We start from the raw sequence: 20,859 nt of genomic DNA, 5'->3' as shown, positions 1-20,859 counted from the left end.
AGAATACTGGACAGGACTTGAAAGAAATGCGACAGTAGTTATTTGAAAATCACAAACTAGTCTGAAGATTGACAGACCTGGAGAAGGTCACGGAGCACACAGCATTGGGATGTGATGGTGAATTGGCAAGACTGAAACAGGTCTGGGACACAACACTGAGAGCTTTGATGTGTAGTGCTTGAGAAGACAAAACTCACAACAAGATTAAGCTACTCTGGACTATAACAGAATTCAGACATTGACTTGACAGTAGTAAAATTTGATAGAATGGAACACTACTTGACTAGACCATCACTTGACAGACTAATGAGACAGGAAGTGGTACAGCAGGTGCTTATATAGGAAAATAATGAGTAGTGCAGCACAGTCTATGCTGAATGGGACACATGCAACGTCAGTGTCCTAAAACAATGCCTTTAGCAAGTCTAGGGTTGGTGTTTGATTTAGTGCTATTGCCCCTTTAAATATTAAATTGTATGAGGCAGAATGCAGTAATGACCAGAGTGGCGACTGCTGTCTTAGAACTTTGTGATTGTCATCGTATCTCTGCCCCATGAATCAGTTCGTTAGCAGAACTGAGAGGGGTTTGTGATGACCTGTGAATGTACAGGCCACTGGCTCCACAGGGTGACACTGGCCAGTAGACATATTTGGAACCGAGCACTGGCCCATTATTATTCTTGGGGCAGTGGTAAAAGTGTCCTTTAAATTTGTGTGTGTGTATATATATATATATGTATCCATATATCTATCTGTCATGGCGCAGGCTCCTTCCACTCATATCAATTAGCGGTAGTTGTCTGTGTAGGTGACGAGGGAAAACAATGGGTAAAGTTGGACTCGCTCACTCCTGAGCCCATTGGCAGTGGACAAAATACAGCTTGTACATTGCTATTTAGACTGTGATTAGAGTTCCCACCTCTTCTGACAAATGCAGGAGGTCGGTTTATGCTCTTGTTCCAGTCCACTAGCCTGTAACGTGAAGCATAGGGAAACGGCTGCCTCTGATCAATAGCAATACTGTGTATTTTATATAAATTAGATCGGGGTGGTGAATGGCAATGCAGTATGGTTTGTAAATGAGATTTCAGAGATGAAAACTATTTGGTATTGTATACAAAGACCCTAAAATACAGACGCACATCTACCCATTGACACATTACAGCCTGTGGCTGCTCACTGTTGTAAAAATAAATAAATAAATAACACCCTCCCCAATAAATGGCCCCATGGTGGGGCATCTCTTAACTAGCCTGGGGGCGAGTGGGGGCTATTCAACTAAACGAGGGACATTTCCGGCAGATTTTTAAAAAAAAAATTTTGTGCTCTGGTTTTTAATTTTATTTGATAAGTTCGACGGGTATTATGGTTTTTTTTTATTTGGCCTTTTTTGGGGCTGAAAAAAGAAAGTTTTAGAAAAAAGAAGACATCAAAAGGTAAGTATTTTTTGGATTTATTTACCAGGATTTCGTTTTATTGTCTCCCATCTCCCTATTTTTATGGTGAGGGGGGTAGGTAGGACATTATTTTTTGGGGGGGCAGGGGTGACTAGGGGCTAGGGGGGAGGGACAATAGATTCCCCCCCCATTTTCTTTCAGTGCCCCCACTCGTCGCCCATGGGTTGGGGCCAGGGTGGGGGACAATAGGTGTGTGTCCCCCAATTTCAATTAGGACCCCCACCTGCTGCTCACTGTTTAGTAGACATGCCCCTTCTCACGGCATAGTGAGTAAGGGCATTCTGGAGATTTAAATCTCCCTCATGCTAATATGGGGGTCATATTGACCCTCATAGAGTGAGGGAGGAAATGGTGGGGCTTAGGAAGTGGCGGGGAGCATTGTTCCCTGCCGCTTCTATTTTTGCATTTTACGATATTCGGTGTTTGTTTGTTCATCTGAAATTTCTATTCATTCATTCGTCTTTCTGACTAATGAACGAATAGACAAAATTCCCGTAGCGAATGCCCAAGTGTTTAACTGGGCATGCGCGGGAATTTAACAGCGTTATCTAGTGTGGGCAGATGATGTGTCCCACAGGGACTTCATCTACCCAGACAAAGATGGCAGCGCGCAGGACCTAGGTCCGGGCAGAAAATAAAGATTAAAAAATAGGTAATATGGGGGGCTATGGGGCATTTGGAGGTGACTAGGGGGACAATTAGATGTAGTGGAGTCGTGAGGGGGGTTAATAAAAAAAAAACTGGGTTCAGCCATGACAGTGCCGCTTTAAGTTAACATGCACAAGTAGATAGTTGTTTATATGCCTCAAATATCTATTTCATACATATAAATGGGAATAATTGTATAATTATTTAATGCAGAAATATCTTACTAGGTTTTGCCAACATTAGTTGCCAGTTATGGTCTTCCATTGCTCTCAATTATTTTCTTTCTATTTTCTGCCACTTTACTGCTTTATTTGCTATTGCCATAAACTCTTTTAAAGTGTAATATTTCTCTTTTAGTTATTACAGGCCAACATCGTAATGGAGTTATCTCTGCTCGGACACGCATTGAGTTACTGGCTGAGACATTTCGGAAAAAGCAGCCATTTACCCACTTTTTGTCCTTTCCCCTTAACCAGCCTGAGATTCAGGAGAGGTTCCTGCAATTTAAAGAGGAGGTCCTAACAAAATGTTCCAAGGTAAGAGACCAGTCTTGGCCGTGTTAAAGTCCATGTAATGTTGTGCTACAGTAACATCTGGAAACATAAATGTATGTTTGTCTTCACCAAAAATATGAGCGAGGACACAAAAACACATGGAAAAGTAAGCAGACAAAATTGGGCTCATGATGGGCACCAAAAACAAGGAAATAGCTCATGTGGGAAAAGGGGGTCCCATGATGGTTGCACAGTGCACAAGGGAATAGATAAAAGATAAATGGGGACAGAGGGGCACTACTGGGTGTATAGCAGATGAACACAGAGAGCATAGAAATGGCACTCCAGGAAGGGGCCTCAAATTGGAACAGGACATGACCCACGGTTAATGGGGCATGAAAGGGATACAGGGAAAAAGGGCTGTGAGGTGCACAAATATAGCACACTGGCCATTTTGATTTTGAGACCAGAACAATAGTTGTCATTTTTATGTGTGTCTGTTCAACCATAGTTTCTTGTTTCTCATTTCACCCACGCACATTGTATATTGTTACTTGGAGAATAGGGGAAGCATACGCCTCCTCTTGTGACTTGTTTGAGGGACGAGTTGGAGTTATAGCTTCAGTGATATTTGCAAATTGCAGCACGGGGTGCGGGGACACAGGAACAGGAATGTCCTGGCACAATAATTTATGCAAGGAGAAAGATGCATGCAGTGTCACTTTACAAATCCTGTATCCCGAGTGACAATCTCAGTATTGGAGGGATCAATATCCCATTTAGCTTTATTTCTCTGGGGTTTCACTTCTTAAAGGAACACTCCAGATACACAAAGCATTTCAGCTTTGAAATCAGCACTTTTATGGATCGTCTAACAAAATAACAAACTCCAGACACATAAAGCACTTTAGCATCAGAATGAATGGTGTGCAAAGTATTGATAAATAAAACTAGATATATTTTTGGTACTTTGTCTTAATGTGCTATTTAATCCAATTAAAGGTTCTAAGACTTAACTCTTCTTCGTGGTAGAAGGGGTAACTGAACATAATAATGAAACAGATGGGGAGACTCTCTCTCCAGTGCAGTTTTTCCCCCCAAAAAAATATGGTGAAGAAAGAGTTTGACTTTGCGATTCTATTAGTTGCCCTTTTATTTTTTTTATTTTATTTTTTTAGTTATTCTCTAAACTAGTAACTAATGAGAGTTTAAACATTAAGCCTAAATTAAGCCTAAACCTTGGGGAAAAAAGTGTAAGTTGGGAAATGTTTATAGTTCAGTTGCTTTATTCTAAAATTTTGAGATTCCTTGGTCAGTTCTTAACAGTTCTAAGTTCAGTTAATAAAAAGAGATGAAATAGAAAAGGGTGCGCCTTAAAAGAGTGATATTATAGGTGACAATACTTTATACAGGTGAGTACTATAGTATAGTCCAAGTTACTCAACCCTAGTCCAAAATAGTGTAATCCACGGCAGTAGGGAGAGATCTTTGTGGAACAGATAGGATGTATGTTCCCGAGTGTAGACTGGTGATCCGATGGAACATGTAGGGAAAAAACAGAAAAGGACTCCAATGGTACACTATGTAAATGTAATCAATTCTGAGGTTATATTAGTAAGGAACAACTCACAGTATCCAGAGCTTAAGGCCAGCTCTGGTTTGGAATGCATGAAATGGAATGATCCCCACTCAAGGATATATGGAGTTCCTCTTGTTTTCAGGTATAACAGCGGAATAGTCCAACTCGGAAAAAATGGAAATAAAATATAGTGCTCTCTGTATCTCTATTATACAAAGGTAAAAAGTAAGAAATATACTCACAGTATATTGAGCAGGCTCAGTGCTCGATGTATAGCATATGGGTGGTACAATCTCCACCTAGGGATTCTTTTTTTCTTATAAATAATAAAAAGTAATGATGTCATTGTGAAGGATTTTTCATGTATTTGCCTGTGGGCCCTCAGTTAAACCTTCTCCCTGCTGTTTAAATGCCTGTATCTGTTCAGTTCAATATGTATGTACCACTTTAAGAACATTTTTCAAAAGTTGACAGTTGGCAGTTAACTCCTTGAGCCATTATTAAATTGGCAGTTGTCTCCCTGAATGGTGTTTCTTCTGGTTACTGGGGGATTTGGGATATTACCTTCTATACCAGCGGAGATCTGGGGATTTAATATTGCAGTCCCGTTACAACTGGTTGGCAGCGGCGGGATTTTCCCTTCTACTTCTGTTACAACAAGCTTTCCAAGCAGACACTGGGAACAGTGAATGGAAGGCTGGTACACCCTGCTTAAAAGAGATACACTGAAAGAGCTACTGGAAGCTCGTGGAAGGATTGCTAGCAACAAAACCAAGCAGGTCATTATAGCAGAGGTAATGGAGCTAGACCGAGAGAACTTGGTTGCAGCAATGCCAGCTGTACAAGAGATGGAGACACCAGTGATTCAGGAGGAGGAATCACCAGCCAACAAAGAAATGAGGGAGAAACTAGCATGGTTCGGTCCGAACCCAACGGCTGACATTATTCTGAAAGTAATGAGCCTTTTAGCGGAGGAGGCTAAACAAAAAAGAGACGCAGAGCTACAATTAAAACTGGCAGCGGTCCAGCAGGAAGCAGCACACTTCCCAAACCGTGAGTACAACATAGCGGATACAAGGAAAATTCCGTTCAGCGCTTTTAAAGCTTTTGACGAAAAAGACTGTGAGATTGATAACTATTTAGCAGATTTTGAGCGGCAATGTAACCTGCACCGGATAGCTAAGGAAGAATGGGTTTCAATATTGTCAGGAAAGCTGTCAGGCAAAGCCTCTGATGCTTTCCGGGCTGTACCAGAACAGGAGATCCATAGCTACGCCAGGGTTAAAGAAGCACTCCTGGCCCGTTATGCAGTAACCCCAGAGTCCTACCGACAGAAGTTCAGGGACTCACGCAAAACCGCTAAAGATTCCTACGTGGAATGGGCATGCCAGTTATCCCTGTCGGCCTCGAACTGGGTTAACAGTAGCCAGGCCGCCACCGCGGAGGAGATTTTGCAACTGATACTCCTGGAACAGTTTTACAACCATATCCAGGCGGATGTCAAAGACTGGGTGAGAGACCGCAGGCCCCTGTCTCTACCAGAGGCCGCCAAGTTGGCGGATGAGTATGCGGATACTCGCAAAACTAACCAAGTCGCACCACGGGTACAACCTCCAAAACCTTCAGTGCCATCACACCCACCAGCAGCCCGATACCAACCCCCTAACCGACCGGTGACTTCTAACTCTCGCTACCCACGACAGGATGTCAGCGAGCTACGTTGCTTCCGGTGCCGACAGCTGGGTCACATCCGACAGAATTGCCCCATGGTCAACCACACCAGGTCAAATTGGTCTCGACCTGGGTACCAGCAACCACCAGCAGCAGCCCATTGTGTAGATTCGACTTGGGGTCCCAAGGAGCTGGGTCAGGAAGAACCATTGGGCACCCTTTACGAAGCCCTCATGGTGCAATCCACCGTCACAGACAATCGGAAACACCATTGCCAACTGGTCATGGTTAACGGCAAGACAGCACGGGGATTAAGAGACAGTGGTGCGACCATCACGCTAGTACAACGACATCTCATTAACGCATCGGAGAAGCCGGGGAAATCAATTGCTGTGAGAGTGGCAGGGGGGGGAGTGTATCGCATTCCTACCGCACAAGTACACCTGGACTGGGGTGCGGGAGCTGGCAAAGTTCAAGTGGGCGTAATGAAAGACTTACCCTCTGAAGTCGTGTTGGGCAATGACATTGGGCCCCTGACTTCGGCATTCGCCTCAACCACCGCTCAAGAGGCCCACGCAGTAACCACCAGAGCACAAAGTCGCGCTGCCGAGAGCCACCCGCTTCCTACTGAGACCCAGGTAAGCCAACCCGACCTACCCCTGACTATAGAACCCCTTCCCTGGGACACCCCAGAAGACTTTGGGCGGGAAGTGACCGGAGACCCTTCCCTCAGAAAGTATCGAGAGAAGGCCAGGCGGGGAATGGGGGGGTTAGAGAAGGAACAGTTTATCTGGGAAAAAGGCCGCTTGTACAGGCTCACTGAGACACGGGTTAACACACCTGGGCCTAGGCAAAAACGCCAGCTGGTAGTTCCACGGAAATACCGGCGGGAGTTATTGAGAATTGGGCACGACGTTCCTCTGGCAGGACACTTGGGAATACGCAGGACGGGATATCGGGTAACCCAGAACTTTTTCTGGCCTGGGGTATCCGATGACGTCCGGGCGTATTGCCAGACGTGCGAGATATGTCAACGCATAGGTAAGAAGGGAGACCACCCAAAGGCTAAACTGGTCTCCATGCCCATAATTGAAGAACCGTTCACGAGGGTAGCCGTGGACATCATAGGACCCTTGGCCCAACCTAGCCGCTCCGGCAAACGTTATATCCTCACAGTGGTAGATTACGCCACCCGTTACCCCGAAGCAGTGGCCCTTTCTAACATACAGGCTGAGACGGTGGCAGATGCGCTAGTCCGGATATTCTCCCGAGTGGGCTTTCCCAAGGAGGTACTGTCCGACCAAGGTACACAGTTCACGGCCGAGGTAACCCAGCAGATATGGAAAGTCTGTGGAGTTAAATCCCTGACTAGTTCCCCATACCACCCCCAGACTAATGGCCTGTGTGAACGCTTCAACGGGACGCTAAAGCAAATGTTGAAGTCGTTCACGGGGGCGTACAAGGATTGGGAGCGGTTCCTTCCACACCTTCTCTTTGCCTACCGAGAGGTGCCGCAGGAATCAACCGGATTCTCACCCTTCGAACTCCTATATGGGAGGCGGGTGAGGGGGCCTTTAGATCTTATCAAGGACCACTGGGAGGGTCAGACGGAGATTGAGGGGACCCCGGTTGTACCTTATGTGCTGGAGCTGCGGGACCGCATGGAGGAACTCGCCCAGGCGGTGCAGGGAAACCTCCGGGCGGCCCAGCAGCGTCAGAGGGTATGGTATGACCGACGGGCTAGGCACCGGAGCTTTCAGATCGGCCAAAAAGTCATGGTGCTAAGACCGGTCCGAACAGACAAGCTCCAGGCCGCCTGGCAGGGCCCCTACAAAGTTATAGGGCAGATATGCGACACCACCTACACCATAGCTAGCTGCGAGGATGAGGATGTGAAGCAAACCTTTCACATCAACATGCTTAAGGCCTATCAGGAACGGGCAGAGGAAGTGACCGCTATCTGTGCACCAGCAGGGGAAGACACAGAGACACTACCTCTTCCCGACCTATTGGGCAGCAACGAAGGGAGGACCCAGATAGAGAAAGTCCAACTAGGCGAACAGCTGGGACCACAAGAGAGGGCTCAAGCTGTCCGCTTGCTAGAAACCAAACAGGCCACATTCTCTCAGGAGCCTGGGTACACACTCCTAGCCGTCCACAAGGTGGAGACTCCAGGGCAAGCACCCCTGAGGCAGCCCCCTTACCGTATTCCGGAAGCAGTCCGAGAAGGGATGCGGAAGGAAATCGATGAGATGCTTCGGCTAGGGGTAATAGAACACTCGGAAAGTCCTTGGGCCTCGCCGGTAGTCCTAGTACCAAAGAAGGACGGGACAACCCGCTTCTGTGTGGATTACCGGCGACTCAACGACAAAACAGTTTCTGACGCCTATCCAATGCCGCGGATGGACGAACTGCTTGACCGTATCTCTGCAGGGAAGTATCTGACCACAATTGACCTATGTAAGGGATATTGGCAGATTCCCCTAGCAGAAGATGCCATACCCAAGTCTGCCTTCATCACCCCGTTCGGCCTATACCAATTCCGGGTTATGCCATTCGGGATGAAGAACGCCCCGGCCACCTTCCAACGGATGGTGGACCAATTACTGGGAGGTCTCCAGGACTACGCATGCGCCTACCTGGATGACATCGCCATCCATAGCGATACCTGGGAAGCGCACCTAGAACATGTAGGGGTAGTATTAGATAGGATAAAGGGGGCCGGGCTGACCTTGAAACCAGACAAATGTCATTTGGGTATGGCGGAGGTACTATATTTGGGCCACCGAGTAGGATGTGGTAAGCAACGGCCGGAGCCGGCTAAGATCGAGGCCGTTGCCAATTGGCCCACTCCCCAAACCAAGACACAAGTCATGGCTTTCTTGGGCACAGCCGGCTATTACAGACGCTTTGTACCAGACTATAGCGCCCTAGCCAAACCCCTGACCGACCTGACCAAAAAGAAGTTACCCCGACAAGTCCTGTGGTCCCCGGAATGCGAGGTGGCTTTCCAAGCACTAAAGAATGCTCTTGTTAATGCTCCAGTGTTGGTTACCCCAGATCCTAACAAAAGGTTTATTGTCCACACAGACGCTTCAATGTTTGGACTGGGGGCAGTACTAAGCCAGATCGGAGAGGATGGGGGAGAGCACCCGGTGGCATACCTGAGTCGGAAGTTGTTGCCAAGGGAGGTCAGTTATGCCACCATTGAGAAGGAGTGTTTGGCCTTGGTATGGGCACTCAAAAAACTCACACCCTATCTCTATGGCCGGGCCTTCACCCTCATCACGGATCACAATCCCCTAGTTTGGCTCAACCGGGTCTCAGGGGATAACGCCCGTTTGCTGCGCTGGAGCCTGGCGTTACAGCCCTATGACTTTACTATTCATTATCGCCCAGGCAAGCAAAACGAGAATGCTGATGGACTGTCGCGCCAAACGAACTTGGCCTCAGATTAAAAACTTTGGAAAGACCCGTCAACCCTATTGGACCAGGAAAGGTCCAACCGAGTTGCCGGAGCAGGGAGAAAAAGGGGGGCCATTGTGAAGGATTTTTCATGTATTTGCCTGTGGGCCCTCAGTTAAACCTTCTCCCTGCTGTTTAAATGCCTGTATCTGTTCAGTTCAATATGTATGTACCACTTTAAGAACATTTTTCAAAAGTTGACTGTTGGCAGTTAACTCCTTGAGCCATTATTAAATTGGCAGTTGTCTCCCTGAATGGTGTTTCTTCTGGTTACTGGGGGATTTGGGATATTACCTTCTATACCAGCGGAGATCTGGGGATTTAATATTGCAGTCCCGTTACAGTCAGGTCAGGATGTTAAAGGGACACTATAGTCACCTGAACAACTTCAGCTTAATGAGGTTGTTCAGTTTCGAGCTACAGCTCCCTGCAGCCTTTTTCTTGTAAGCACTGTATTTTCTGAGAAAATGCAGTGTTTACATTGAAAGCTTGGAACACCTCTTGTTGCAGTCAATCAGACGGCCACCAGAGGGACTTCCAAGTTCAGAGGCCCTAAAAAGGCCTCTCGTCTGATGCATTCTGGGTGAATACTTCAGACGGGCTATCAGCACACAAAGCACTGTGAACGCGCTTTGTGTGCTGAGGCTGTCAGCACTGCTGTGGGCGTGGCTTCAGCTGAAGCCCGAACCCACAGGGACGCTATCTAATAGTGGTTGAAGGGGGGGGGGGAACCTACTCTCCTTCCCCCCCCCCCCAGCCCCCACCCCTGTGCGGCGGGTGGGGGCCCTAAAATTAAAAATAAGGGGGGGACCTACTGCCCCCCCCGACCCCCACCCCTGTGCGGCGGGTGGGGGCCCTAAAATTCACAATAAGGGGGGGACCTACTGTCCCCCCTCGGCCACCTCCCCTGAGCGGCGGGTGGGGGCCCTAAAATTATCAATAGGGGGGGACCTATTGTCCCCCCCCGGCCCCCACCCCTGTGCGGCGGGTGGGGGCCCTAAAATAAAAAATAAGGGGGGGACCTACTGCCCCCCGGCCCCCACCCCTGTGCGGCGGGTGGGGGCCCTAAAATTATCAATAAGGGGGGGGACCTACTGTCCCCCCCCAGCCCCCACCCCTGAGCGGTGGGTGGGGACCCTAAATACAAAGGGGGGAGGACCCTAGTTAACCCTTCCCCCCCCCCCCAAAAAAAAAAAAAAATCTCCCTACCTACCCCCCTCACCCTAAAAATAATGAGGGGGGGACCTTTAACTAAAAACCTGTAAAAAAAAAAAAATGAGATAAAAACAACTTACCATTCGATGTTTTCTTTCTTCTAAAATCTTCTTTCTTCAGCCCCAAAAAAGGCCAAATAAAAAGCCATAATAACCGACGCAATTAAAAAAAAAAAAAAAAACCCGAGCGCAAAAAAAATAATCCATCTTCACCCATGGAGGGCTCCGCGCAGACTGAGCTCCGCAGGGCGGGGGAAGGCTTATAAACCTTGCCCCGCCCTGCAATTAAGCTAAGAACACTCTGATTGGTGGGTTTAAGCCAATCCGAGTGCTCTTTGTCATTTTACAAGCGTGGGAAAGTTCTTTGGAATTTTCCCACGCTTGTAAAATGACACAGAGCACTGTGATTGGATGGATTTCAAGCCATCCAATCACAGTGCTCTGTGTCATTTTACACAGCGTGGGAAAATTCTTTGGATAGGGGTAGGTAGGGAGATAATTATTTTTTTTTTGGGGGGGGGGGAAGGGTTAACTAGGGTCGTCCCCCCCCTTTGTATTTAGGGCCCCCACCCACCGCTCAGGGGTGGGGGCCGGGGGGGGGGACAGTAGGTCCCCCACCTTATTGTGAATTTTAGGGCCCCCACCCGCCGCACAGGGGTGGGGGCCGGGGGGGGACAGTAGGTCCCCCCCCTATTGTGAATTTTAGGGCCCCCACGTGCCGCTCAGCGGTGGGGGCTGGGGGGGAACAGTAGGTCCCCCCCCCTTATTGTGAATTTTAGGGCCCCCACCCGCCGCACAGGGGTGGGGGCTGGGGGGGGGACAGTAGGTCCCCCCCCTATTGTGAATTTTAGAGCCCCCACCCGCCGCACAGGGGTGGGGGCCGGGGGGGGACAGTAGGTCCCCCCCCTATTGTGAATTTTAGGGCCCCCACCTGCCGCTCAGGGGTGGGGGCCGGGGGGGACAGTAGGTCCCCCCCTTATGTTTATTTTTAGGGCCCCCACCCACCGCTCAGGGGTGGGGGCCGGGGGGGACAGTAGGTCCCCCCCCTTATGTTTATTTTTAGGGCCCCCACCCACCGCTCAGGTTAGTTAGTTAGTTAGAAAGCGAGCTGAGCTGTCAGTCAGACAGCTCAGCTCGCGAACGCGCATTCCGCGCACATGCGCAGTAAAGCGCTGAGGTTCTTCATAGGGCGGCTTTCAATGCCGCTCTATGAAGAACGCGATTGGTGCAGCGTGAAGCCGCGCATGCGCACCACATCGCGATGACGCTTCTCTGTGAGAAGCGTCCTATTGGGCCCCGCGATTTCGTCATTTTGCCGAAAAAGGGGGCGCGGCATGGCTGGGAGCTCGGCGCTGGAACGGAGGTAAGTTTTTAATATAAAAACACCTCGAAAATTATTTTTAATCCATTACAAAATATAAAAGGTTTCCAGATGTATTTCACCTCAACAGGCTTCTTCAAGTAGAAACTGGTAAAAACATAGACCTGACATACATGGGTTCATTAATTTGAATTTCACGCCAAAATGACGTCATCACAATCTTAATGAAAAGATACACAATAAAATGAGATCTTTTTCAACATGTTTAAATACAAGTGAACTATTGGGGTATGTGTTGGGACGTTGTTCTCAATACTAATTGCTAAAAACGAAGCTTATAACATTAAAAAAACGAGTAAGAAGGAAGTCACGTGACCCGCGGCTAATTACTTCCGCGTCACGTGACCTTGAATGGACTGCATGCATCACAAATGAGTGGGCTGCATGTACGGTACGGTGGAGAGGGGAGAGGGGAGAGAGGGCACTAAATATTTAAATAGTAAATTGTTGCATCACCGCTACAATCCCCCCCTCTATAGTAAATCCTCCCGCTACTCCTCGAAAACCTGTAAAGGTGGAGCATGTTGACATTACATCGGAATGTGACGTGGCGCTGCGTGCCACACTGACAGACACACACTCACTGACAGACACACACACTCACTCTCTGACAGACACACACACACACACACACACTGACAGACACACTCACACACACACACTCACACACAAACAGACACACACATACTTCCACATTCTTGCACACAATCACATCATTTTCTTTATTGCTCCCTACCTTTGGGAGCTGGTGTGGGGCCTCTCCCTGGGGTCCAATGGGGATCTTCTTTAGAGCTCAGTCTTCCTGCTCCTCACTGCTCCCCCGCGCACGCAGTTTAGTGATGCCGGGTGCCGGAATGAATCATATTCCAGCACCCGGCATTACAACAGAGGGCGCGCGCGGGGGGCAAGAAGAACAGACTGAGATCCTTCGCTGCCGCCAGCTTCCTCTCCTCCCCGGCCGAGTAAATTTTAGCAGAGTAGGCACCTGCAATGTAGGGAGAGCAGGTACCTACTTTGCCTTAGTAAGCATGGCAAACTTGCGCCTCGCCGGGCTGCAAAGATATTCATTGTGGACCGCGAGTTTGACATGTTTGGTGTAAGAGTTTAGGAATATGTACCTATGATTACACAAAATGAATTAGATGGAAGATTCTCTAGTTTGTATATATCCACTCATTGGCTGGTTTTTAATTGATTGAATAAAAAATATATTTTAATGGAAGACATTCAGTGCCGTTGCCTCATTTAGAAGTCCAATCTCTTTACTGGCACTTCTCCATTTAACTTACCTTTGCTTTTTTTTCTGTTTGCTAAACTGGATCTTCAAATGCCTGATACTTTTTATCAGTTTATATCATGCAATATATGCACAGAGATAGCAACTCTTATCATTCCTAGCACTGATATCTGCTCAGTGAATCATATGATGACCTTAAATCAAAGGGTGTACCCATATAACTAAAACTGCACTTCAAAACTGTACACTGATTGTGACCTGCTTTCAGTAAAACTAGAGAGTTCCAAATATTCTTAGTGTAACTGTGTTCTTTCTGCTTTGAAGTTCCCAACATGCACTTGACTCCCTCTTAAAGGAACACTAGGGTCAGGTACACAACCATGTATTTCTGACCCTATAGTGTTTAAACCACCATCTATCCCCCCTTGCCCCACCCTTACCTCCCTAAATATAGTAAAATCCTACTTGTATTCAAGTCTGCAGTTGCTTGCTCTGCCCTGTGTTCCTCTGAGCTGCCTACTTCTGACATCATCAGAAGTGGTGGTCCGAGCCAATCACAAGACTGTCAAGGAGGCAGATCAAGGGTAGAGCCAGCACAAGTCAAACACATCCCTGCCCAATCAGCATGTCCTCCTAAAGATGAACTGAATCAATGCATCTCTATGAGGAATGTTCAGTGTCTGCATGCAGAGGTTGGAGAAACTGAATGGCAGTGATGCTTACTGTGCAGCACTGCCCCAGGAAGCACCTCTAGCAGCCATCTGAGAAGTGGCCAGTTGAGTTATCACTAGGCTCATTTTCTCTGCAAAAAGGCTGAAGGGAGTGATTATACTCACCGGAACAAATGCAATAAGCTGTAGTTGTTCTGGTAAATATAGTGTCCCTTTAAATATTGGCTACTTGTTTAGTATTTTTTCTTAAATCTGTGTATCTATTTCATATTTGTTGCTAAAATCGGGAAAGTGAGAGGAGGGAATAATATAAATTATTCAACCCTGACAAAAATAAGAATTCTGATATTCAACATTTAAATGTCATGCACTATTTGTGTGCGTTTTTTTAACCTGAAATAATTTGAAATTGCAATTTTAGGGTAATTTACTAAAACACTATGAAATGCCTTAAGACCCGTAAAAATTCAGTTTATGGCAACTGATAGTGTGGCATCAATAACACTGTGTCAAGTAGTTTGCAGCAGGCAGCGAGGTGTTATAGTTAAGCATCTTCATCTAAACACTTGGGAAACAATTTACACCAATTTCGCTGATGTGCAAAAAACTTGTCTTTTGTGGTTGGAGAAAATCACATTAATGAGTTGACTGTCTTAATGTAGTTTCATTTGACCAAGCTATTAAGATTACTGTACACAAAGTGTTATGTATTTTACATTTTAAGTCCAATGCTAGTGCTTCAGAGATAATCAAACCAAAAAAACCCAGCAAAACCGTGTATGCATATGTGTGTCTACATATGGGTACACGAAAAAAGACACAAGGATAACATATAGAGTACAGATGGTTTTAAAATGTGTGTGTATGTATGCAATATTAAATAAACCTTAAATATAGATATTCGCAAAGATAATTTTTTCAACAAGAAACAAAAACCTAGTAGTATTGTTTTAAAAATGTCTAATCTTTACTTAAAAAAATATAAGCTTAATAGGAAGGAACATAAAGTTTACAATTTATAGAGCTTTTTTTTTTTTTATCATTTGAGTTTACCAGTACACACTGTTTTTGCACTTCTTGTACAGACTGGAGGCATGAAAGTATCTTACATGCAAATCACTGGTAAAACGTATCTGTGCTGAGTATTTGTGTGCTGAGCTGACATATGTTGTCGTCAACAACCTCCTACACGTGTTTTGGAGCTGCTACAAGTTAAATGATGCATGCAATTTTGTGAATTTTCCTCAATATCTTGAAGACACAAGCCCAAAATCAGCACTGTCCTGGCTGAAGTATGTAGCTAGAGTGTTAGTGAACCTGGCATACCACATTTAACCGGTTTCACAGCAACAATTATATAATTTGTCATTATGATAAGTTATATGGGGGGGGAGGGGGGGTTGGCATGTGAGCTCCCGAAAGCGGATGCATAGAGCAGAATCAGCCACAAACTCTCCAGTTGGGGAATAAGAAGAAATCCCTGGCCTCCGGACCAGCCAGACCTCACCTCTACCAAAAATCCAGGTGATTGAATAAATATTTTAGAGTGAAATCGAGAATTGGGGCGCTGGATGCGGAGGAAAGAATGGCGCCTTCATCTGTAACACAAGACTTTCCTCACGAAGAGCCCTGTTCTTTCAGACCACTCCACTCTCCAGACCTGCGAGAAATATTACTTACATTGCCTTCCAATGAGGAGAAACAGCCTTCGGATTAGAGAACTACTCGAACAAGGACTAAGCTCAAATACTACAATCTCTTTTTAAAACAATATTACAAATACTACAAAACACCCCTATACTTCTTGATAGAGCTCACAGGGATAGAGCTCACAAGCTGAAAGAAATAGACCCCAAAGCGCCAAGGGATTTCATATGCAGAATTAATTGCTTCTTATTGAAAGAACAAGAAGAAAAGTCTGGTACCAATAGTTTTAGTAGGCAATGGATGTACGCCGCCATTTCATTCTGTCCCACGGATTCCTTAACTCTGCGGATCCGGACGCTCGCTAAGCTCGCTAAGTTGTTGTGGGCTTCAGCGAATGCCGTTAACTTATCCTCCACGGTCGAGGTCTGTCAGGATTACAGTATGATCCAGCACGTAGACTTGTGTAACACAGAGGACTGATAGGTAACGTATACCGGACCTTAGAATAGCCGGACTAACGTACCAAAGAATAGTCAGGAATAGCCGAGGTCAAGGGACACAGAAAGAGACACAACGATAAGGAAAAGCCAGAGGTCAGGGATGCCAGAAAACAGGGAAGTCAAAATCAATGCCAAAGTCATCAGAATCAATTTCTCAATGCTTTCCTATGGATGTTCTGCACGCCGAATACCATTTTCGCATCAAGCGTCGCAGAAGCACCTCTAGCGGCTGTCAGGAAGACAGCCACTAGAGGCTGGATTATCCCTGAAATGTAAACATAGCAGTTTCTCTGAACCTGGGGGACCTGGCACCAAAACCACTTCATAAAATAAATTTAAAATAAAAAAGTACAATTTATCGTTTTATCACTGCTGTCCCTGGAGACTCGTGTGTTACAGTACACAGCCCACACTTTGTTCTTTCCTTCCTACTTTTTCTTCAGAAGAGCGATTGGTCCTTCTTACCAGAGAGTATACCCGTCCTGCTTATACTAGCAATAGTGAAAAACCTAGAGGAAGGTTCTCCTGCTCTCTTGTTCTCACCATAGGAAGGTGTATAAATCTCTTTAAAAAAAAAAAGAAAAAAAAAAGAAAAAAATTGTTGCTGGTCCTATGGTTTTTAAAGATTTTTAAATGAAAATCTATATGTCTACTTGTAAAGCTGACTTTTGTGAACCATGACAGGCACATTTGAAGTACTGAGGTACCCAATTTCTTGGTGCTTTATAAACAATAATAATCATATGACAGACCTATTGAAAGTATTTTGTATCTAGACACCGTATGGTTTTCACAACACTCTTATTTTTCATTACTGGATTTACACAATACATTGAAATACATTTTATATGACTGTAGACTCTGGTCAGCCATTAAAGCCCTTCAATAAGATCATTACAATATCTTGCAGAAAAGCCTTGTCATCCCATTTGTTTGCTCTGTGCACTATTCTCCTAGCTGCTCTTATAAGTATAATATTCTGCAGTCTAATCTTTCTTTATGTTCAGAATGGATTCCTGGGACTGTGCTAGATAGAACTATAGGCAGGCTATTAAAGAGGTAATCAGCATCTTGCTGCTGCACTGGGAAGTGTGGAGAATTGACAAAAGGAATTGCACATGTTAGGAAAAAATAGCTGAGATGGAGATTTTTTTTTCAAATTCATATTTGTGGGTAACATGTACTTCTTGTTCATCTCCTGTTTATTGGGGAATCATAAATAAATGTGCTACTATACTTATCCTCTTACACAGGATCAGATTGGCTTACCAAGATAGTGGAATTTGTGATTGTTGGCCTCACCAATTTTAATGGTTGGCCTCGTGTATCCTGTCCTGCCCAAGATTGGTGGGAGTTGCACTCCCAGGCAGCAGCTGGTATTTACATCTGCCAGCATTGTAACACTGCTCTTTTTTCCAATAAAGTTATAGTGGGATAGAAGACAGAAAGCATTCAATATATAAAAGATACCTAACACTTAAAGAGGGGGTGCCCAAAAAGTAAATCCTCTGATGTTTTTAAAACTACAGCTTCCATGTTGCTTTGTCATTCTAAAGGTATTCTAAAAGCATGCAAATCATCATTGGAGTTGTAGTTCTACATCTAGGGATCTACCTTTTGGCACCCAGACCACTTCAGCTCATTGAAGTGATCTGTTTGCACTGTCCTAGCAGCCTTAGCGCTGCAAAGCTAATTATTGCAGTTTAAAAAAAAAAAATAATACAAATTCCAATAATTGGCTTTCTGGGGTTACTCCACCTCTACTGACTGTCTACCAGGCAGCCACTAGAGGCACTTCAGGGTTGTTAGGCGACTTTTGGTCTCCTAACTGATGCTGGACGTCCTCACGCTATGCATGAGGACCTCCACTGTGACTGGATTCCCCATATGAAAGCATTGTATAGTGCTTTCCTATGGTGAAATCCTAATGCGAGCACGGCCATTGCGGCACTTGCACATTAGGTCTCCCCTGCCAGCTGAAGTTGGAGGGGGAGGAGCGGAGATTGACCTGAGCCAGCGCCAAGGGACATTGGCGCTGGATCCAGGTATGTGGCGGGGTTTTTAACCCCTTCTGCACTGCATGTGGGGAGGTGGGCACTATAGGGATCTAAAGTACCAGGAAAACAACTATGTATTCCTGGCACTATAGTTTCACTTTAAAGCATGCATTAGGGAAACTATGCCATCTCTAGCTTTTGAAGGCATTCATAAACCATTTGACCTTTGTTGTGGTGTATTATGAAGTTTCTAGAACCCCTAAAATGCATCATTTTTTTCATAATACCTGGCGCACTATTATACCTTCCATCCATCCAACCAATATAAAATATAAATGCATACATGCGTTTTATTCATTTTGTAGAGTCTTTGAAAAACCCCTATATTGTAGACATTCTAGTGACAGGTACTCTTCTTGGTAAATAAAAAAATATATTCCTTTCAAAAAGGAATAGAGAATAAATACATAATAAACAAAGGGAATTTTTATTATTTTTACATTTATTTATTTTTGCAAATGACAGGCCTATATTTTCACATGTTGTTTGTTGAATTTGTAGTTGTAATCAAGTTTTACCTTATAAAACCTCTACTGTTTAACATGCTCTCCACTCTACTGTATGTCTCCGAAGTATAAATGACAGTACTAGAAACTGCAAAAGGATGGCAAAATCAGAAATATTTTTGTTTGGAACATGGAGCAGGAGATATACCAGTGATTTCTGAAATTGTGAGTGATGCGGAATATCAGAACAACCGTGAATTCCCTGACATATATGTGCACAGTACCTGACAGCAATTATAAAACTTTTGATGCACTCAGAATTCCAGTTCTCCTTATAGAGCTTTTCATGTCTCTCGGATTTCTTATCCGCATTATAACATTTTTGTGAAGAATTCCATCCTTCTGTTCCTCTGAGCCTCCCACTCGCTAATTTCAAAGAATTTCTTTCACCTCTTTGTAGAAATGAGACCTGCGCCTAAAAGTAACTGTTTTGGGATTACTTCTGGCCTTGATTTTACTCGTTATATTGCTAGATGTTCTTCTGGTTCACAGGATAAATTACATTCTAAGCGTCTTCGAAATAACAGGGAAGGAAGAAAGGAAAAAGCAATCTTTTCTTTTACGAACACTTACTCTTATGCTTTCAACGTTTCTTAAGTCTTTAATTATAGGGCTCTTCATGCTTCAATTGCTACATTTGCTACATATATACTTTTCTGGAATTTTGACATCCATTTTTTGGATAAAAATTGTGTATCTTTTCGATAACTGCCTTGGCCTTAAATTACGTAGAAAGGTGTCATGGGACTAGCTATGAGCTCTCCAAGTTAAACTGGAAATGTGTTACCACCATCACCATTCAGTCTAAAATATGTCTGATTTAGAATACCAGAAGCTCAAATCAGTTGCATGACTAGTACATTCCTTCTACGCCTCTGCTGCCTTCCTCCCCAATTTTTATATCTTTTTCCTTTACTATTTTATTCCATATTTAAAAACAGACTTGTGTTGAGAGTAGGGGCACACAAGGCTTAGCTCTCTACACTGTATACAGAGAGGTGATTGACAAACCTAGTGGGTTAAGTCAGTAGGGCACACTTAAAGGACCACTCTAGGCACCCAGACCACTTCAGCTTAATGAAGTGGTCTGGGTGCCAGGTCCAGCTAGGGTTAACTAATTGTTTTATAAACATAGCAGTTTCAGAGAAACTGCTATGTTTATCAATTAGTTAAGCCTTCCCCTTTTTCCTCTAGTGGCTGTCTCACTGACAGCCGCTAGAGGCGCTTGCGTGATTCTCACTGTGAAAATCACAGTGAGAGCACGCAAGCGTCCATAGGAAAGCATTATGAATGCTTTCCTATGTGACCGGCTGAATGCGCGCGCAGCTCTTGCCGCGCGTGCGCATTCAGCCGACGGGGAGGAAAAGAGGCGGATCGGAGGAGGAGAGCAGGAGGAGAGCTCTCCGCCCAGCGCTGGAAAAAGGTAAGATTTAACCCCTTTCCCCTTTCCAGAGCCGGGCGGGAGGGGGTCCCTGAGGGTGGGGGCACCCTCAGAGCACTCTAGTGCCAGGAAAACGAGTATGCTTTCCTGGCACTAGAGTGGTCCTTTAAGCTGGGTTTAAAACAGGAACTTGTGCCAATTAGCATAGGCCTTGCTCACACTTCAGTTAGAATTGAGTGTGGGTTTAGTTTATTTTATATATTTGTAGCGATTACAATCCATATACTTTCACAATCGTTTTCCGCCTGTAACACTGCTTTCCATAGGTAGAAAGGAAAAACAGAAATGGAGATAAATTAATGGTCCTTTGAGATGGCCGGGCATAACTATGTAAACCTCCAAGGAGCATGGAAAGATTAGGGAAACAGAAGTATGGGCAATTAACAAGAAGATAAAGTTCAGAGTTAGACGAACAGCTAGGCCTTCAACCGGAGTACAATTACCATAATGCTTTTACAGCCATAATGCTGGCAAAATAATGTCACAATATCACAAAATGTAGACCCGATATCTGGAGAGCTGAAACTTGGTTACCCTCTGCACTAATGACAACAATAATAACAAAGTGACTACTACCAAGGTGTAGGATTGACTCAAGGTCACAGCACTGCATAAATCATGGATCAGTTTAGCCTGTATCATTAATGTGTGTTTGTCACAATACCTGTCCTCTGTGGAAGTTCTGATGCACACACACTCATCCCTAGCTTCCTGGTGCCTAATTATGACATTGTATATGACTTGGAACCCTCCCATTGGTCTCCTTTTATGTGTTGCTTTTTGATGACGTATACACACTTGTGACATCATGGCCCTCTGTAACCAATTACAACCCAGTATAGGGTATATAAACTTCCTGGTTGTCCTTGTTTCTTTGCCCTGTCGTGGCTC

General features: G+C 45.1%; 1 protein-coding gene across 2 annotated transcripts in view; it reads left to right on the top strand.

Moving 5' to 3' along the window:
- ASCC1 (activating signal cointegrator 1 complex subunit 1) overlaps nucleotides 1-20,859 on the top strand; it is a 305,402-nt gene that overhangs the window by 44,432 nt on the left and 240,111 nt on the right. For both annotated transcript variants that reach the window (XM_063433946.1, XM_063433945.1), the window contains one exon: nucleotides 2,463-2,641. In XM_063433946.1, coding sequence (XP_063290016.1) covers nucleotides 2,463-2,641 — 179 coding nt within the window. The remainder of the gene's footprint in view (nucleotides 1-2,462; nucleotides 2,642-20,859) is intronic.

The sequence above is a fragment of the Pelobates fuscus genome, chromosome 10 (genome assembly GCF_036172605.1).
Source record: "Pelobates fuscus isolate aPelFus1 chromosome 10, aPelFus1.pri, whole genome shotgun sequence".
NCBI lineage: Eukaryota > Metazoa > Chordata > Amphibia > Anura > Pelobatidae > Pelobates > Pelobates fuscus.
The sequence above is the reverse complement of the archived record's forward strand: the minus strand, read 5'-3'. Positions and strand labels throughout refer to the sequence as shown.